At 42.1% G+C, this 16,530-nt stretch overlaps 1 protein-coding gene across 1 annotated transcript in view; it reads right to left on the reverse strand.

Moving 5' to 3' along the window:
* Positions 1–16,530, reverse strand: part of thsd7ab (thrombospondin, type I, domain containing 7Ab) — a 178,888-nt gene that overhangs the window by 121,939 nt on the left and 40,419 nt on the right. The window contains exon 2 of the mRNA XM_069656696.1: positions 167–1,001. Within this exon, the coding sequence (XP_069512797.1) occupies positions 167–1,001 (835 nt within the window). The remainder of the gene's footprint in view (positions 1–166; positions 1,002–16,530) is intronic.

The raw sequence follows: 16,530 nt of genomic DNA on the forward strand, positions 1-16,530 counted from the left end.
TGACGTAGATAATTGCTTTTGAAATGAGATGAGAAATAAAAGATTTAATGCTGACAGATTTATCACCATACCCTAAGCATGAAAATGAAATGGCCATATAAATCTACAGAGGGAAAAAAACATGTGAATTTTACTGTCAGATTAACATAAAAATGTAACCACTCACTTGCGTCCCACAGCGCTCCCGTTCCTGTGTATGCAGGTCACCTCTCGACTCTGGTAGCCCACCTGGATGTCCCAGAACGGACTCTCTTGCCTGTTGAGACGATTCCTGGTTCGTTTCTTCTGGATAAGCTCTCTGGTCTCTGGATCTTTGACTCCTGCTCTCTCCCTGAGCCCCTGGCCTTTACCTTTCCTGCGCTTAACTTGCCGTTCTGTCCGAGTCTGTGGGAGGGTGCAAGGGCTCCACGGTCCCACCCTGAGACTGTACATGCCCTCCGGACCTGTGCAAGGCCCCGTTTTACAAGACTGGAACTCAGTTAGGTTTTGACACATCGCACCTCCAAAAAGTGGAGGAACCAGGACACTCCGGACCCTGTTCCTGAGGCCTGTTCCACACGTTTTGGAGCAGGAAGTCCATGGCGAATACTCGGACACCACACAATCCTGAGGGCAAGGGATCAAACATGCCTGCTCCAGGCGAGGCTTGGGCTCAAAGTACTCACAGATGGCATCCTCTGCTGGAGACCCGTCTGAGTTGAGCATGCAGCCCACCTCCCGGGTCTGAATGCCCTCTTCGCCTCCACTGCATGTGAAAGGCCGCAGGGCCCCAAAGGTCCTTGCTGAAACTGGCACACACTCATTCCAAGCGCCCAGTTTCCAGTCATAAAGGTCCTTGTGCCAGTCGCACACACGGAAACAGTTTCTCTGGTTGGAAGGACGCTGGATCTGGTCACAGTTGGTGTGGAGCGTCGTCCAGCCGTCCACATGGGCACACCAGACTGCCCGGCTTTGGCTGCCACCTGGGCCACAGTCGCTGCCCATGCACCTTCCCCATGGACCTGGGAGATGGATGAACAAGCAGAAATTACAATACAAAAAAACATCGAGCTCCTAGAAAGACAGAAGGATGTACAGGGAGAAACACCTGAGGTAGATTGCTTTATCTCATAAGACACAGAGATCCGGCTCAGATAAAGGGGAAACATTTAGTTCTAATCTCATCAGGATGCTGATTGGAAGTCGAGAGATTGCATCAAGGTGAACTGTTATGGATCATTTAGAAATAATTAGCCAGACTGTGAATTGATCTGGAAGTGTTGGACTAACAAACATGAGTAACTACCCACGGCGATCAATGACTCCATGTGTAAACTCTTCTGTGCCTCTAAAACAGAAATCCATAATGTGGAAGCATCTTTTATTCAAACAGAAGACTGGAGAGTTTACTTTAGCTTGTTGTCAAGTGAGGAAAAGCATATAATGCATCTTCAAGGATGACACAGTCGATTCACAGACTCCTCTAATGTTGTCCTTGATGTAAAATGTGTTGAAAAGCTGTTGGCAACCCACAGCAGATGATGTGTGAGTGCAGAAAATGTGCCATATTCAATAAAAATAACCTGTCACCTTTTTTTGTGCTGCACTCGAGTCAGACACAACTCTCAGTGCATGGAAGAAACCGTCTGAGTGCTACAGGGCTGGGGAGGGATTAATAAGCAACACACACACAAAGTGATCAAAATAGTGTCTGAAAGCCAATTTACAGTAATCTGTGGCGTTTATCAAACTCTATTGGCAGCCAGCAGGAATCGCCACACACATCAATAAATCTTATTTGTCTGAACACAAGTCTCTGGCACAGCCTGCCCTTATCCTCTCTTGCTAATTGCAGTAGAGATCCAGCAAACAGTCCTCCTACAAGAGTAAGTCTGCTCATAAAATCGTCCATCATCATATGTAACCGAACACTTGTTTTAATTCAAACTAAAGAATATTAATACCTGGTATGAGTCTGGATTATTACAGTAGCCTTAAAGGATGAGGCTGGAGATGTGTTATATTTTGTAGCTGTCAACAAAACCAACAATGATTTCTTCCTACAACAGAGAGTTGTGTTGTGTGTGTTGCCTGACGTAGATTCTTCTGAGCCATAGAGCTCCACTGTGGTCCCAAAAACGATTAATAACTCGATGGGCCACATAGCTGGGAGACGTGTTCTGTCACTGTGATGAATATGAGCTCTGTGGTTTACTATGAATAAAACTCATGCACTGCTGCATGAATGTACACTAATCCACTGCTGTAAACTGTCTCAAACAGAAGCAACATTCGCTGCAGTTTGAGTAGTGTTTGCTAAAAAACAACTGTGCCCATCTGTAAGGTAATCACATGACGTTTTTAAATATTAACACTTTAAATTTGTGAACCACTTCAAAGAATTTAATCTCCATTAAGAACCAACAGACTTTTGGCTGAGACTGGGTACGGGAGAAAAATGTTTCCTTCTGTTGTCTTAAAGATATAATCTCCAAGTTCTCAGCTTTGCTCTATTTGGCGACACCTAATGGCTATAAAAGGCATTGCAGGTGCATACGTCCCAGATAACCAGACGCTCACGCTTGGCTCCCTTTGTTACGGTTGTAACTCTTGATTTTCCTGGCTGACGGTCGCTTTCCTTTTCAGACTGTTTGCTTCATCTGAGCGTCGAGTTTGTTTCTTTTTCTTTGGATTTTCACTTCTTGTTGAAGTTGTATCTGTAGTCATCCATCTTTCCTTTGTTTGTTCAGTCATAGTAGATTACTGTTTACTCGCAACACTCGCAGAGAGCGGAAAAGCAGCTGCTTAGCTCCGCCTACCCTCTCTGGCAGACCAACCACTGCTGGCTGATGGAAAACGCGTCACTAACTGGGCGCTGCTTGTGATTTTTACTGCGAATGTTGCACCAGACACCCAGTCTGTAATACTGCAAATGTAAAGGCTTTCATCAGTGGGCCATAGGCTCAATCACCATTCATACCTCGATCTGCAACAGATAGTCACTTAACAGACATTTATTTACATGAAAATCTTCAAGATTATTACTTTAACAGTCAAAAATGACACACCGCCATGTTAAACAGCAGAGAAGAGCCCTTAAATATCTTTTTAACATGTATTTAATCGCTTTTCCTTCTTTTACTCCAACACAATAAAAAGTGAAACATTGCTGTTGTTAACATTTTCATGAAAGTTGTAAACAACCACGGTACAAAGAATGTCTAAGGGCCATTTTCTAACCCCACTGTTGAAATTTACACAACACAAAAACCACAAAGACACTCACACTTAATGATGACAGGCGTGCTGCATTAAAAAAACAAGTGGTATCGACTGATAAAACATCATCTTTCCACACTTGGAAAACAAGTTGTTTAAGTCTGTCATTAATTACAGGTTGTGTCTTTATGCTTACTCGTAATGGTAATGTCATCGATTTGGGGTATACAGAATAATAAGACCATACAAGCATTCACAAAAATGATTTTTAGACTTCATTGTTGAAAATAAGAAATATTGAAAACACCAGTTTGATCATAAAGCAGTTTGAATGTTTTGTGATACTGGTCGTTTGTTTACAGCATCATCCCCATATCCTTTATAGTTATATTTATCATCCACCCTATCAAGGCTCTGCAGATTTACAGTATTATGTTTGTTCTGTGATTATTCATACCTTCTTTATGTGCACCTTTGGGATATTACAAACGAGAAGGCTCACACATCTGCCCTGCTCACTGGCTCAAAAACTGTTACTTAGAAACAAGAAACAGCTCCAACACATTATTCTGCACACAGTTCTTTCATATTTTACGTTTTGGTCACACTCCTTCTGGTCGCCCTGAATAACTCTGCAATTTCAGCCTGAAAGCCTGCGTGGGATCTATTTTTGTGTCCCTCCACAAAGAAAACTCGACACCATGAAAGCTGTCTTCACCCAGTCAGCGGGTGATCCCAGCAAGTTAAAAACCACTAATTAACGCAGGGTGCCCGAGCTCAGACTGTGTTATCCAAAGGCTTATTGATACTGCAAGTGAGAAGGAATCAAAGTAATTGGGCAGCTTCACTTCTCACCTCACATTAAACTCCTGGGTAATTGATTATATTAGCGTGTGGCCTGAGGCTGATTGGACCCTTAGTGGGCAATGGGCGGTCGGTAGGAGGGCAGCTCATGTTGACCCACGTCTTTGCAGAGCTAAAAATCATGCCTGGCAGGAAATAAGGAGCAGATTTCCGGCGATGATTGCCTCTGATGAGGCCGCTTGTTGCCTCGTCTGTGATCTCAGCTGCTGATAAATCTGACAGGATCTATCTTCAGTCAACATGACGCTGCGTTCACAGGAGGCTCAAAGACGACTCTAAATGGTTTACTTTGGTTTGCTGGGCTATCTTTAGCTCCAGATCACATTATGCTACTGAACATTTACTACTTTTGAGACACTGTGGTATTAAGAACAAGACTCAAAGAGGAAAATACATTTCGCTGTCCCCAGACCAATCCTCTCTGGAGTCCGTCTGAGTCCATAAGATCTATGTGATGTTTTTTTTAATCCGATGATAGAAAAAGGCGAGTTGGAAGTTCTGCCTTCAAAATACAAACTGATAAAGTCAGTGCATGTTATCTCCACAGTGGATATAGAGTTTTCAGGTGCAGGGGAGGATTTTTCATCCAAAACCTAAAACGCAGTAGAATCAGACAGATGCTCGGGTACTAAAATAAAACACCTTCCGCCCAAATCTAATCCAGTCTGTGAGAGCTTCTCCTCTCAAAGAAAGTTCTCTGGCTCCAGCTCCCACAATCAAACTCCTCCAGCTCAGGATGTGGAATAAAACAGGCTCTTAACGAATAAAGATCACAAAGCCTGGCCGCACGAAACCTGCCAGGGCTTAACATGCAAAGTAAGAGTCCGGTGTCTTCTGTCTCTCTCTTCTGACAGAATGAACCTTTTCTGTTTCTCAGATTCTGTATGACATGTTTTACAAGTCAGATCTTTGCAACGCACAAAACTGAAACTCGGTCTTTCTTCTCTAAATGTAAATCGATGCACAGCCCCTGCAGCCTACAGCGAGCTTTTCAATATTGCATGAAGCCTGACAGCGCCATTTGACATTCTGGAAACAAACTGTGTTTCACCTCCATTTATCACGTGTTTAGCAGAAAGTAATCACAGAGTTATCAATAACTGTCACGCTGCTGTGCATCAGGGGGCTGCATTACAGAAACATCCTGCTTTAAGTCAGACATATCTTACATAAGGTTAGGATCCTTCCCAATTTGGTTTTACCGAAGCAAATCCTGACTTACTGTAGGACTCCTCTTATCTCAGGTAATAAAGTCAGTCAGACCTTAAACTTTATGTCTCATCTCACCAAGCTAAATCATTTGTAGCAGATTTTTTTGTCATTAAAATGTACAAATTATGAAGCAATGACGGCGATTTTCACGTAACTTCACGACAGACGAGTAAGAGGGGCTAAAAACATCTGTAGAGAAATCTGTCGCTGTTTGTTTTCAGAAACTTTTTGCTAACTTAGGTGATAAAAGAAGAAAAAATGACAGAAGACGGTGAGTTGGGTGAGAGAGGAGCTGTTGAAACATGTAAGCTGATAGTGGAGAAGTGAAAGTGAGGACAGCTTAGCGCTTACCTGCGCAACAGGAGAGTTTAAAGCCACTTTCCCACTGGTCAAAAAACCCACTAACACCCACCCGGCTTTTTTGCTTAGTGGGAAAGGTTACAATCGGCATTCAGACCCGGGTCAAATGTCTCTGCAGTAGACCCGGGTAACTATCGCCTCGGCTCCGATCAGCATTGATGGAAACGCAAAACCTGTGTCGACACGCTAATCTCCACCCCCTCCCAGCACGATTCCGCCCGTCTCCGTCCATGCAGCGCTCGAGCATTGTTCCAAATTTTGTCGGCGCCGAGTTTGATAATAGACTGAATGAGTAATAGACACAATAAAGACCTAACCAGGGTCTGAGAAACACACGTCAACGCGCTAATTTTGGTGGGAAAGGGGTATACGATTTTGGGATGTTAGGATGCTCAGCTTCTCATCTGAAGCTAGGATAGGAACAATGACTCAAGAAGTGTTGATCTATATTTCCCTTCCCTAAATCAGGTCCTAACCAGGATTAAGCATGTTGGTCTGTTTTTCTGCCCCAGGCTTTTTGAACAAATCTTATGTAATAATCCTCTAGTATATTGTTTGACTTCAAAACAGTTGAAGAAAAGTTCTGATGATGATTCAGTTCCCACTCTTAAGCCTGTACCTTTATCGTTTGCATTCATCTGTAATTCTGTGGATAAAATCAAACCTACAAAGTAAACAAGCTTACATTATTCCAGAGCATCAATATGGAAGTCTGCATAGGCTGCACGCACGAAGTTCTGGCCCGTGCAATCTAAATGTAAATTCAGTTTCATCATTCAGCAACAAAAAGACTTAGTTTTGTGTCTGTTCATTATAACAGCAGATAGTTTATTTACTGATAAACGGAGAGAATATATATTCATGTCTGATTTCATGCAAAACAGGCTGCAGGTTCACATCAGTGCGGCGATCAGTCAATCAACAGTGAGCGAGGTAAGCAAATATTATTTAGCCAAATATATGCACAGAGACAAAAACACATCAGTGTGAAGGATATCTATTAATGTAGTATTTGAGATAATAAAGAATTCCTTTGTAGACAAGCAGCCCATGGAGGGTGCTCCTTGTTTATAATAAATCTGCTGAAGGTGTATTGATCAGTGCATCTCAATCGATGTCAAGAAACTGTAGCCATTACACAGCCCTGGTTCAGTTTAATATGATAATGAACAGAGAAATGCAGGAAATCTTCTTTTTTAAGGGGCTAAAAACACAATTTCCTGTCATCTATTGCAGTGATATCTTAATTGACTAATCAATTAGCAATACAGTTGGCGATTAGTGGGCTAATTGTTGCAGCTCAAAGGACTGTATGTTTCTGTATGTTTTTATCTCCAACATAAATCTCCAATTAAAACTCATCGGACTTGATTTTCCAACATGATTTTTTTTTCATTTATTCATGACTTTGAAACAAACCATGAGTCACACTCATCCATGTGACTTGTGATGACTTGGAGAGTTCCACTGCAGCAATCAAAACGCCTCTGGTTCCTGATTTCTCCCTGTGATTGGAAATCCTCGTCATTAGTCGGATAGTATGACGGCTCTGACAGTACATCAGATAATCCACTTTAAAGTGAGAATCCGGAACACTGAATACAGTGAGTCTCTGCGAGCTGGAACTTCTCTGCAGTTGGAATATTTTCTCAGAAAAAGGCAAATTAAAAATTCATGCATGTCTGGAGCAGCATCCTGTCAACAAGCTTGTGTGAGTGCTGTGTTTCCTGTCACCATGGCGTAGTAAGAGAAGAGCAGTGGTGTTCATATAGACGTTATAGTCTCACTTCTTACAGTCATCTTTATTTTTATCTTATGCAGGTTGTTTTTTCCATCCTGTTATTCATTCTATTTTATCTTTATTTTGTCTTATTCTTACTATAATTATTGTGCCTTTGACTTATTGCCTGAGCTGCATTTCTTGTCCTAAAGCTTCTTTAAAAAACATAATTTATAATCATCATCATCATTATCTTAATGATGAGCTGGCTTTACTTATATCAGCAGAAATAGAGAAGAATCAAAACGGATTTCCTTTTAAAATGAATGCAGAACCGGGGAACATTAAAGTGCTAATGATGATTTAAGATCTTAAAGGTGGCTAAAACAGAAAGAAAAGTTTTCACTTTAAGCTAACTTCACTAAAATAACAATAACATTAGCTACTCTTCGGTTTCAGCGGGGTCCTCAACAGGTCTCCGGGGAGTTTCCCGGCCTCTCAAACCCCCTGTCGCTTTGCTTTGAACAATATACGTGGAGTGTGATATCCTCACTGTCGGGGCGAGAGTCTGATCTCTGACTGGGCCTCGAGTGTCTATTTAATGAACAGCGTCTTTGTCCCTGCAGGGTCAGCTTCACTAATGAATGGGTCACTGTGTCGCACTCTCTCTCCCGCTCTCTCCTCTTGTTTGTTTGTTATTTCTCAAATCGACAGCATCTATCTCTCTCTCTCTCTGTCGCGCACTCAATGATGGGACCTTCTTTTCTCTGCTGGGTCAGGGATCATCTGGGTTGTCTGGCTGGCAATTCGCCGCGATCCTAAAGCCACTTCAAATCAGACAGTCTGGCTGCAATTTCTATGAAAAAGGTTGAACGCAGTACAAGCTGGATGGGCACATAAGTAAAAAAAATTAAGTTTTTGCAAAGCACAGCGGGGTCAGTGGACTGTATAGAAAAGTTTGTAAAACTCTTTTAACCTTATGGAGAATCGTCTGCAGCTGAACGCAGTCAAAACCCCCACAGTATTTTGACAGTGTCTCTATGTACATATCTATTCTATAGAGTAATAAGAAGCAGCAGTCTGACAGGAAAAAGTGAGCTAATGTATATATCGTGTAAGCCTCAGGTCTCAATGGATTTGCTCTCCCACACAGTTCCACTAAATGAGAATAGGTTCGGTCAACTTGTCAGATTAAATCAAAGCTTAGAGGGATGATTTTACACAGGTTTGATTTTACGGATGGCTATATTTATTTTATGGAGAGGCCTCACAAACAAACCATCTTTGAGTGGTTTTGATAGAATTTAAAGGTCCATAAAAGCCTCAATGACTCATCCAAACGCTTTAGTGAAGCTTTTTTCATGATTTACCAAACGTGAATGGTTTTAAATCTGCCTGAAAATTGATCCATCAGTTCCACATCAACACCGCAAGATGCCAGTTTGACTGTTAGTAACCTCTCCTGCTTTTAACAGCCCACCACGGTGTTTCCAATCCTCTCTAATCCGGCTGTTTGAGGTAGAGACTTCACATTGTGTTTCTGAGTGTTCACCGATCCATGCAGCTTCACAGTTTGGACAGAATTAATCACATGTAGCACAACACCATGATTGCGTGTTTGCATAGCCTTTGGGAGAACGATGTATTACCGCATTGAACTCGCCGTGTTGAGTCACATTAAGCTCAGCAGAGAATTTGTTCGCCAAGAGCTGCAAAACAAATGTGGTGTGAATGAGGAAAGGGCCAACTGTGAGTTGTTTTTGTGTTAAAAGAGCACAGACAGCTTTAAATACTGTTCCCAGACGGACAACGTTGCCATTCATATCATGCTTTTCCTTATTCGGCACGGTCAAAGATCACGCTTCAGCACCATATGGACATTAGCCTTTTGTTCCTAATGGGCCGCAGTATGCATCAGGGGTTAGCGTGGAAAATAGCACAAGTTAAAGGAGAAAGGAAAAAGACCAGAGGCTAATACTTAACATCTGAAGGAATACTTTGAGCAGCTTAGCATTCATGGCTGATTGTTAACCTCGGCCTGCATTCAGTGTGATCAGTGCCCTGGGCTGCACAACGCTAAGCCACATTGACTCAGGCTCCCCGCTCGCACTTGATCTAAATTACATTAGCTGTAATACCGTGATTGTCCTCGCCTGGCTTGAAGGAGCCTCTTTGATGACTCTTTATTCATCACGTCCAGCACATAACAGCGAGACAGACGTTTCAACAAGTTGCACAATGTTAAAGAGTCTTCTCCAATTTGATCTGTCTGCTCCTCTCTACGTGCAGAACGGTTTCTTCCCTATAAAAACGTTTTAACTGTGTGACTCAAGAACGGAATAAAGTCATTTTGCCTTTGTTAAAGTGTGTGGATCTTTTGAATTAAATATCGATTATTATAAATGTGAGGCTTGTTTAATCGAACTGGTTCAGTGCATTCTTTTTCAAGCATCATACTCATGTTGATAATCATCTTTCATCTTTACAGGACTCGCATGCTCAGCGTCAGTTTAAGAAGGAAGACTGTTTGTACTCATTCATTCATTAGCCATCATTCATCATGTCACATTCTCTCTCTCCCTCTCTGTCCTTCCTGTCTGGTGATCAGCTGATTATGGGCGTATACTGTTCAAGAACCAAACAAACCAGAGTTAGCCTCGACGTCTGTCGACCAATCATCCCTCTGCTGTCACATTTTAAATCTGTTCTCCTCCTCTTCCGCAGACAGTTTGTCAGCTCGATCATTGCGACCCTCCTCCACCCCGTTCACCTCCAATCCATCTCATCAGTCCAGCTCCTCAGCTCAACCTTACTTCACCATCATCACCACCTCCAGTGTCCAGACTCCATCGGGGGGGTATCCTATCCTGCTCTCGGCCTCTCTTCCCCTTCATGAAGACATCACGATGGAGTCGCCAAAGACTTTGCACATTTCATTCTTTCCAAGCTTGTAAATAAATAATTGTTCAATCTTAATGAAGTTTCTCCTGATTGAAATAAATCTAGTTGACATTTTCAGACCGAAGGAACTTTTACATATGTTCATCATGTTACATCTTAGAACTATGAAACCCTCTTGTTGTTTTTGCACTACAAGAAATGTCAACAAACAGTCTTAGGGACTATTTTAGCTCCGACTGAAGAGTAGATACTCTACCGACATAAGAGGAACCTTTTCAACTGTATGTGAGCTGATTTGTCAGAGACATGTGTACGTTTATTGGTTGAACACATCCACCAATATTCTTAGAAAATGGCCCAAAACACAGACAAATGGATTGAACATGAAGCCTCCTTTCCAATTCTATTATCCTCATGAAACCCTCGACAAACAACAAACACACAGCTCCAACATCAGCGTCCTCCACCTTGTTGTCTTTGCTTCACCAACCACCAGCCGGCTGCTGTCACAGCAGCTCTATTGGCAGTGCAAATGCAAACAGAAAAAAAAGCCTTGAAGGTATGTAGTTCTCAGGGGAGCTCCCCGAGGACACTTCCTCTTTGGGAGTCCCCAGAATTCAGAAAGAATGTCTTTTGGGTTTTTATCCTCCTGTCCATTCTGAGAGTGAAAAGATCGCTTTCCGAATGCTTTTAAATCAAAGCGACATTCAAAGGCCTCTTTATGTGTGCACAAGTTCCACCTAAGACCAAGGCCAACTTCCGCAGTGAAAGTCTGTGTAGTACAAAATTCATATTTAAGTGAGGGTAAACAGCATCATTATGTGTCTAAGCTCTTGGAATTGAAGCTGAACCAGAAAGACATGACAAGCACAGTAAGAAGCCAAGAGAACCTGGAAGACTAGCTAGCTTGTTGTTCTGTTGTTTACAGATAGGTTGTGTTTTTTTTCTTCTAGCTCGTAAACACCCCCAGAGGATGGAGGAGTGTCAAGATAAATTAGAGAGAACGCGCTCCAATCCAACAGCACCCACATGCTCAGAAGTCATAATATTGCTTTTGGCAACATGAAAGAAATTTAAATTCTGAGTGGAAGGGTCAGGACTGGGCGGCGAGCCAGATACCTGTTCTACTGCTCCTCTGTTTGTCACCAGCACATCACTGTCTGTCTGTTTGACAGGGAAGAGTCTGACAGCTGAGCCTGGGTGACACATCAGATGCTGTATAATTCAGCAGAAAATCTATTAAGTTCATAATTTTCCAATATGTACTTTCATCTTCAGTATTAGCCTGATAAATGACAAACTGCTGTATCTACGTGAAAACCAGCATCAAGTTAAATCAGCATGAAAACAGTGACAAAGCAATGCACTGCACCAGCTACTGAACATGCTTCAGTAAAGACGCCTTCCAAAACAAACCAGATGACCTTGACATCTCTGCAATCAAATAAAACTACTACGCTTCTCTTGTGAATGAGGAAGAGGCGTGTGAGGGAGGGGTCGACCCACCGGGAGCACTGGTGTGGAGTAAAATAGTCTCACCCTCGTAGCCACCATGCAAAAGAGTTTGAATAATTTACAAATGTTTTAACAGGACAGTCTTCTTCAGGGTATTACTCTTTTGCCCTACTTTGTAAGATCCAGGAGAGGCTACAGCCACGAGTACAACTGGCTTCATTGTCCACACAGTGCCAGTATTAGTAGGAAGAGTCACAGATATTGCTCCCATCGAGTTAAACTTTGTGCTGGTGCTTTACATCCACTGTTCCTTTAATGATGGACACAGTGAAGGTTGAATACAAACTGTTTTGGTACCACGTGCAAGCAAAGAAAAGAGGACTTTGTGTAAGGCCTGTAAAGTCAGGAAGACAACCTGATATGGACAATATGAAATTATAAGTTAGGGTAGACGGTAGCTCAGCCTGAAGGGACTTGGCTTGGGAACTGGAGGGCTGTTGGTTGAAGTCTTGTACGTACGTCCAACAATGGAATTTGGGCTGGTAGCTGGAGAGGTGCCAGGTCCTATCCTGTACACTGTCGAGGTGCCCTTAAGCAAGGCACCGACTCTCCCAACTGCTCGGGGCGCATATCCATGTGCAGCCCCCTCACTCTGTCATCTCTCCATTGATGCATGTGTGTATTTCGGGCCTGTGTTTGTGCAGCACGTACTAACAGAGTGAAAACATTCGTACGTCTTCTTCTTTTAAATTGTCATGTCACAATTATCTCAGCCAAACTATGTGCTATTAATAATATAGAGGTAAACACCATATATGCCCAGAGCTGTTGAAACGTTGACAGGAAACAAATATATTGAATGCATCACAGATACGATGCAGGATCTACTTTTAGTAATCAAGCAATCTTTAACAAGGCAAATAATATGGGACTGTATGTTTGTGAGCTGGACAGTTTTCTCACGTTGCTCCTGATGATGGAAATTCAGCATCAGCCACCTCTGTTGAATGTTTTTCACTGCAATTTGCAAAATAAAAAGTGTGTCCTTTTCCGAATGGGTCCGGCTCAAACACACAGGCTGTGTTTTGAACGTCTGCGCTGGTGTTTTTCCTCACACATCTCCATCTGATTGTGAGTGATGGATCCAACTGTTTCTACTTTTCATAATTTGTGAAAGTAGTCGTTGTTTATCTTTTCTTTCCCTGACATTGAACTGAGCTCTCTCGGTTTATTACTCAAAAGGTGACGGATCAATTAATCCATCAATCATCTTCACCCGCTGAGCTGAATCAGACAGATTATGACTCATAACTCATCTTGTGCTTAATTAAGTTACAGCATGACAGCGCTAACAAAGAGCATTTACTGTGTAAAAAGAAAACTTATCTGAAAAAGAGGGCACAGCAGAGAGTTTGGCAACCATTCGCGTACACATCCCTCTCAGGTACACATTGCTTTGTTCTTCTAGGCTGAAAACCAGCTTTGTAAAACACACATTTACATAACCTCCTGAAAATGGAGCAAACTGTGACAGAAATAAATAGTAGTCATATTTCTAGGAATACCAACGACGATGCAGAGGGATGACAGGCCTAAATACACTATTTCGCATCACTGGCATCAGTGTAAGGTTATTTACACAAATATTGTACCTGCCTTGTTGTCTAACAATATGGCAAACGTCCAATGTATGGTATCGAAAATCACGTTAGGTGGTAAAATTGATGTTAAATGCAATGTGGTGAGTGTGCTTGCATCAGACAAATCTTTAAGCTGGTTAATCAGTTAGTTGGTTGAGACGATCAAAAGATAATCGGTTAATAGTTTCAATAAGCAAAAAGGAGTAATTGAGATATCTATTGGGGGGTTTTGGACTGCAGGTCAAAAGTACGACATTTGATGGTGTAGCTTTGCATTCTTGGATATTGTGACGGAAACTTTTCTCAGACCAAATGAATAACTAATTAATAAGAAAAACAATCAGCCGATTCATATTCAGTAGAAATATATGTCAGTTACTGCTCTAATGGAAGAATGTATTTTCAAACCAAGGCTGCAACCAGAGCAAGCAAGAGCAGCGGTGGTCAAGTGAGAGGGGAGCCGTGTTAGTGAGAATAAAGGGAGCAATAACACAATATTTACTGACGTTTGGGTTCATCAGGATGAATAAACATGCCCACATCTCTGTAATAACTTGCAACAAGGTGCAGGATATGTTCTGAATGCATGTGCCTAACTATTAAAAAACAAAGGGGAAACACTGTTTGGAGCAGGAGTGAAAAGATACTTTGCTGCATGTTAATGTCATTGAGCGATATTGTTAAGCGCACCCATTGCCCAATTTGTTCCCATTTATTGTATACATGTTGACGGTTGCGATACATGTTTGGTCGTTTTTTGTTGATTTTCTTCCATCTTTGTGTCGTTTTTATAATGTATTTAGGTTTTGCTCTTAAAAGCTGATGGGGATTAAAATTACTTCCTGCGTGGAGTCCAAGAACATACGCCGCAGTTAATGTGGAGCCTAATAGGAATGGAAAACAAACTGGTGTTTGGCAAATAAAAGGAGCTTCTCATGCTGTGCTGCTGTGCTCCACAATCCAAGTTTGTTTTATGAAAACGATGCCTCGCCGTCCTCGACAGCGGCAGCCCTGGTGTTTGTCACCATTTAAAGAAGTGGCCAGGCTCACTAATGAGGGACTATTTTTCTTCTTAAGAAGCCGGGTGGTGCAAACAAAATTTTTGATGATAATTTTACAGGGAGCATCAATGGAAAGAGTTTTCTTGATCTTTTTGGAGCAACTGTCAGCATACTGTTTTTCAAAAATGTTGCCTCTATCATAATTAATCCTCCAGAAACATAAACATTCACTAGATTGGGAGTAATGAAGCGAGTTTTTCAGGTCATGTTCGTGGGGGTTAAAATAAGAGAAGCTGAACATTATTGTAAAAAATCGAAGAGAAGGTACAGAGAATAGTAAACTGAATAAATAACAGCGGCCGTACCCATCACTTTCAAGGTAAAAATAAATATGTTCTGCACTGCGGCGAGCTGTTATATCTTTATTTACCAAGGGATGAATGCTACTGTTCTGCAGGAAGGTGATACAAGCATTAAAAACACAAAAAGCAGTCCAGCACAACCTGAGTCCTCCAACTGTGGCCACCAAGAAGCCGCACATGTCTGCTTTTGTTGATTCGTTGACTCAAATCAGAGCTGACAGGCTCATGCACGTTCCCTAAAGGGGTGTGATAGTTTGGCAAAGGGTATTGGTGTAGGAGGATGGGGGGTGTAGGGAGTCTTGGGCCGTCTGAGGCTCAGTGACTCTGCCCCTGTGGATGAAAGCCTCTGGCCTGTGAGACGTCACACTGGCAGGTTTTACAAGAGCAGCAGTGACACAGACTGTTCAAGGCGTTTTACTGTAAGCAGGAAAACCAGAGAAAGAACGAGAAGCAGACACGGCGGGGACGATATGTTGTCCCAGTGGATGGCTTTCTTCGAGTCACGGTGTGGTATTTCATCTCCATCTTAGCCCCACAAACATACAATATGTATGCGACTGGTTGCAGCTATTTGAGGACAGACACAACAACAAAAGACATGATGACATGTTTTATCACGGAGCTCAAACGAGGCGTCAGCGTGGCAAGCCTTCTTTTAACCTAGACTTCCAATCTGACATCTATTTCATCTGCAGTTTATGATATCTTGTCCACCCCTGGTGTGCAGGGGGAGGACGCAATACCGTGCAAGTCTGCACCATATAATGGAATCCAAAACAATATCCCTGGAAAAAATATTACCTTTGTGGAGCTGTGATGTATGAGTTTTGGTGAGGCTGAGTGGGAGAGGCATGCATTTAAATATACAGTTATTTTTGAGGCTTCTGTTTGTGATGTTCGACTGAATTTCTACTATATTGGTTTTCATATTTCATACTTCATGTATATGAAGCAGTTTTTTCACAGTTCCAGTACAGCTCACTTTAACCGCACAATCTCCTGCATCAACTCAAAGCCTTTACTTCTGCAAAACAGATGGCTCAACACGTGTGGCTTTGATTCTGATGCTAGAGAAAGACTTCTTTCTAAAAGTCTCTCAGTACTTTTGCAACTTCCAACTGAATCTCTGTGGTTTTAAATTTAGCTCACTCCTACGCTCCTGCTCAGATATATCTCTTATCTAATGTTTACTTATCGCTCGTTATTGGAGATCTTTCTCAGTCTCCTTAATTAATTCTAAAGCGATCCTAGCTGCTACTGCTTCTCTTTAATTATGCTAAGTTACCGAAGGTGAAAGAGGAAGACTTTTATGTGGGAGCAACTAAAAATAAATTGTATTCGTTTGTGTTGCATAAAAAATGATCTATGAGCAAATTATGGACATTTTCTGCACTATTACATTAGTGGTTCACATTTAAATGTGGCAGGGAGGAATATTAAAAGACAACAGCCTCGGTGAATTGATTATATGAAGAAGTGCAGCTGACAGGCTGTTACTGAGATTTGTGTGAATCAGCACACCTCCAACACACCATGACCTGCAATTATATAGCGCCTTTTTTAGTCTTCGTGTCACTCAATGCGCTTTACAATACACGCCACGTTTTCCAATGCACACACACACGTTGACACACTCATGCCGGTGGATTAAATGTGAAATGCCAACCTGCCGATGAGGATCTAATCGAGGTATCCATACACATGTTCACGGCCCAAAATATGTGGATCAGCAGCGTGCCCAAGAAACCATTTGATCTCTGCCAGCAGGGCTTGAAAAGTTAAGGTTGTGGAAATGACCATCAAGTTCAATGGACAGC

Source organism: Semicossyphus pulcher, unplaced genomic scaffold, assembly GCF_022749685.1.
Source record: "Semicossyphus pulcher isolate SPU_LCO1_2020_fin unplaced genomic scaffold, fSemPul1.0.p SCAF_9, whole genome shotgun sequence".
NCBI lineage: Eukaryota > Metazoa > Chordata > Actinopteri > Labriformes > Labridae > Semicossyphus > Semicossyphus pulcher.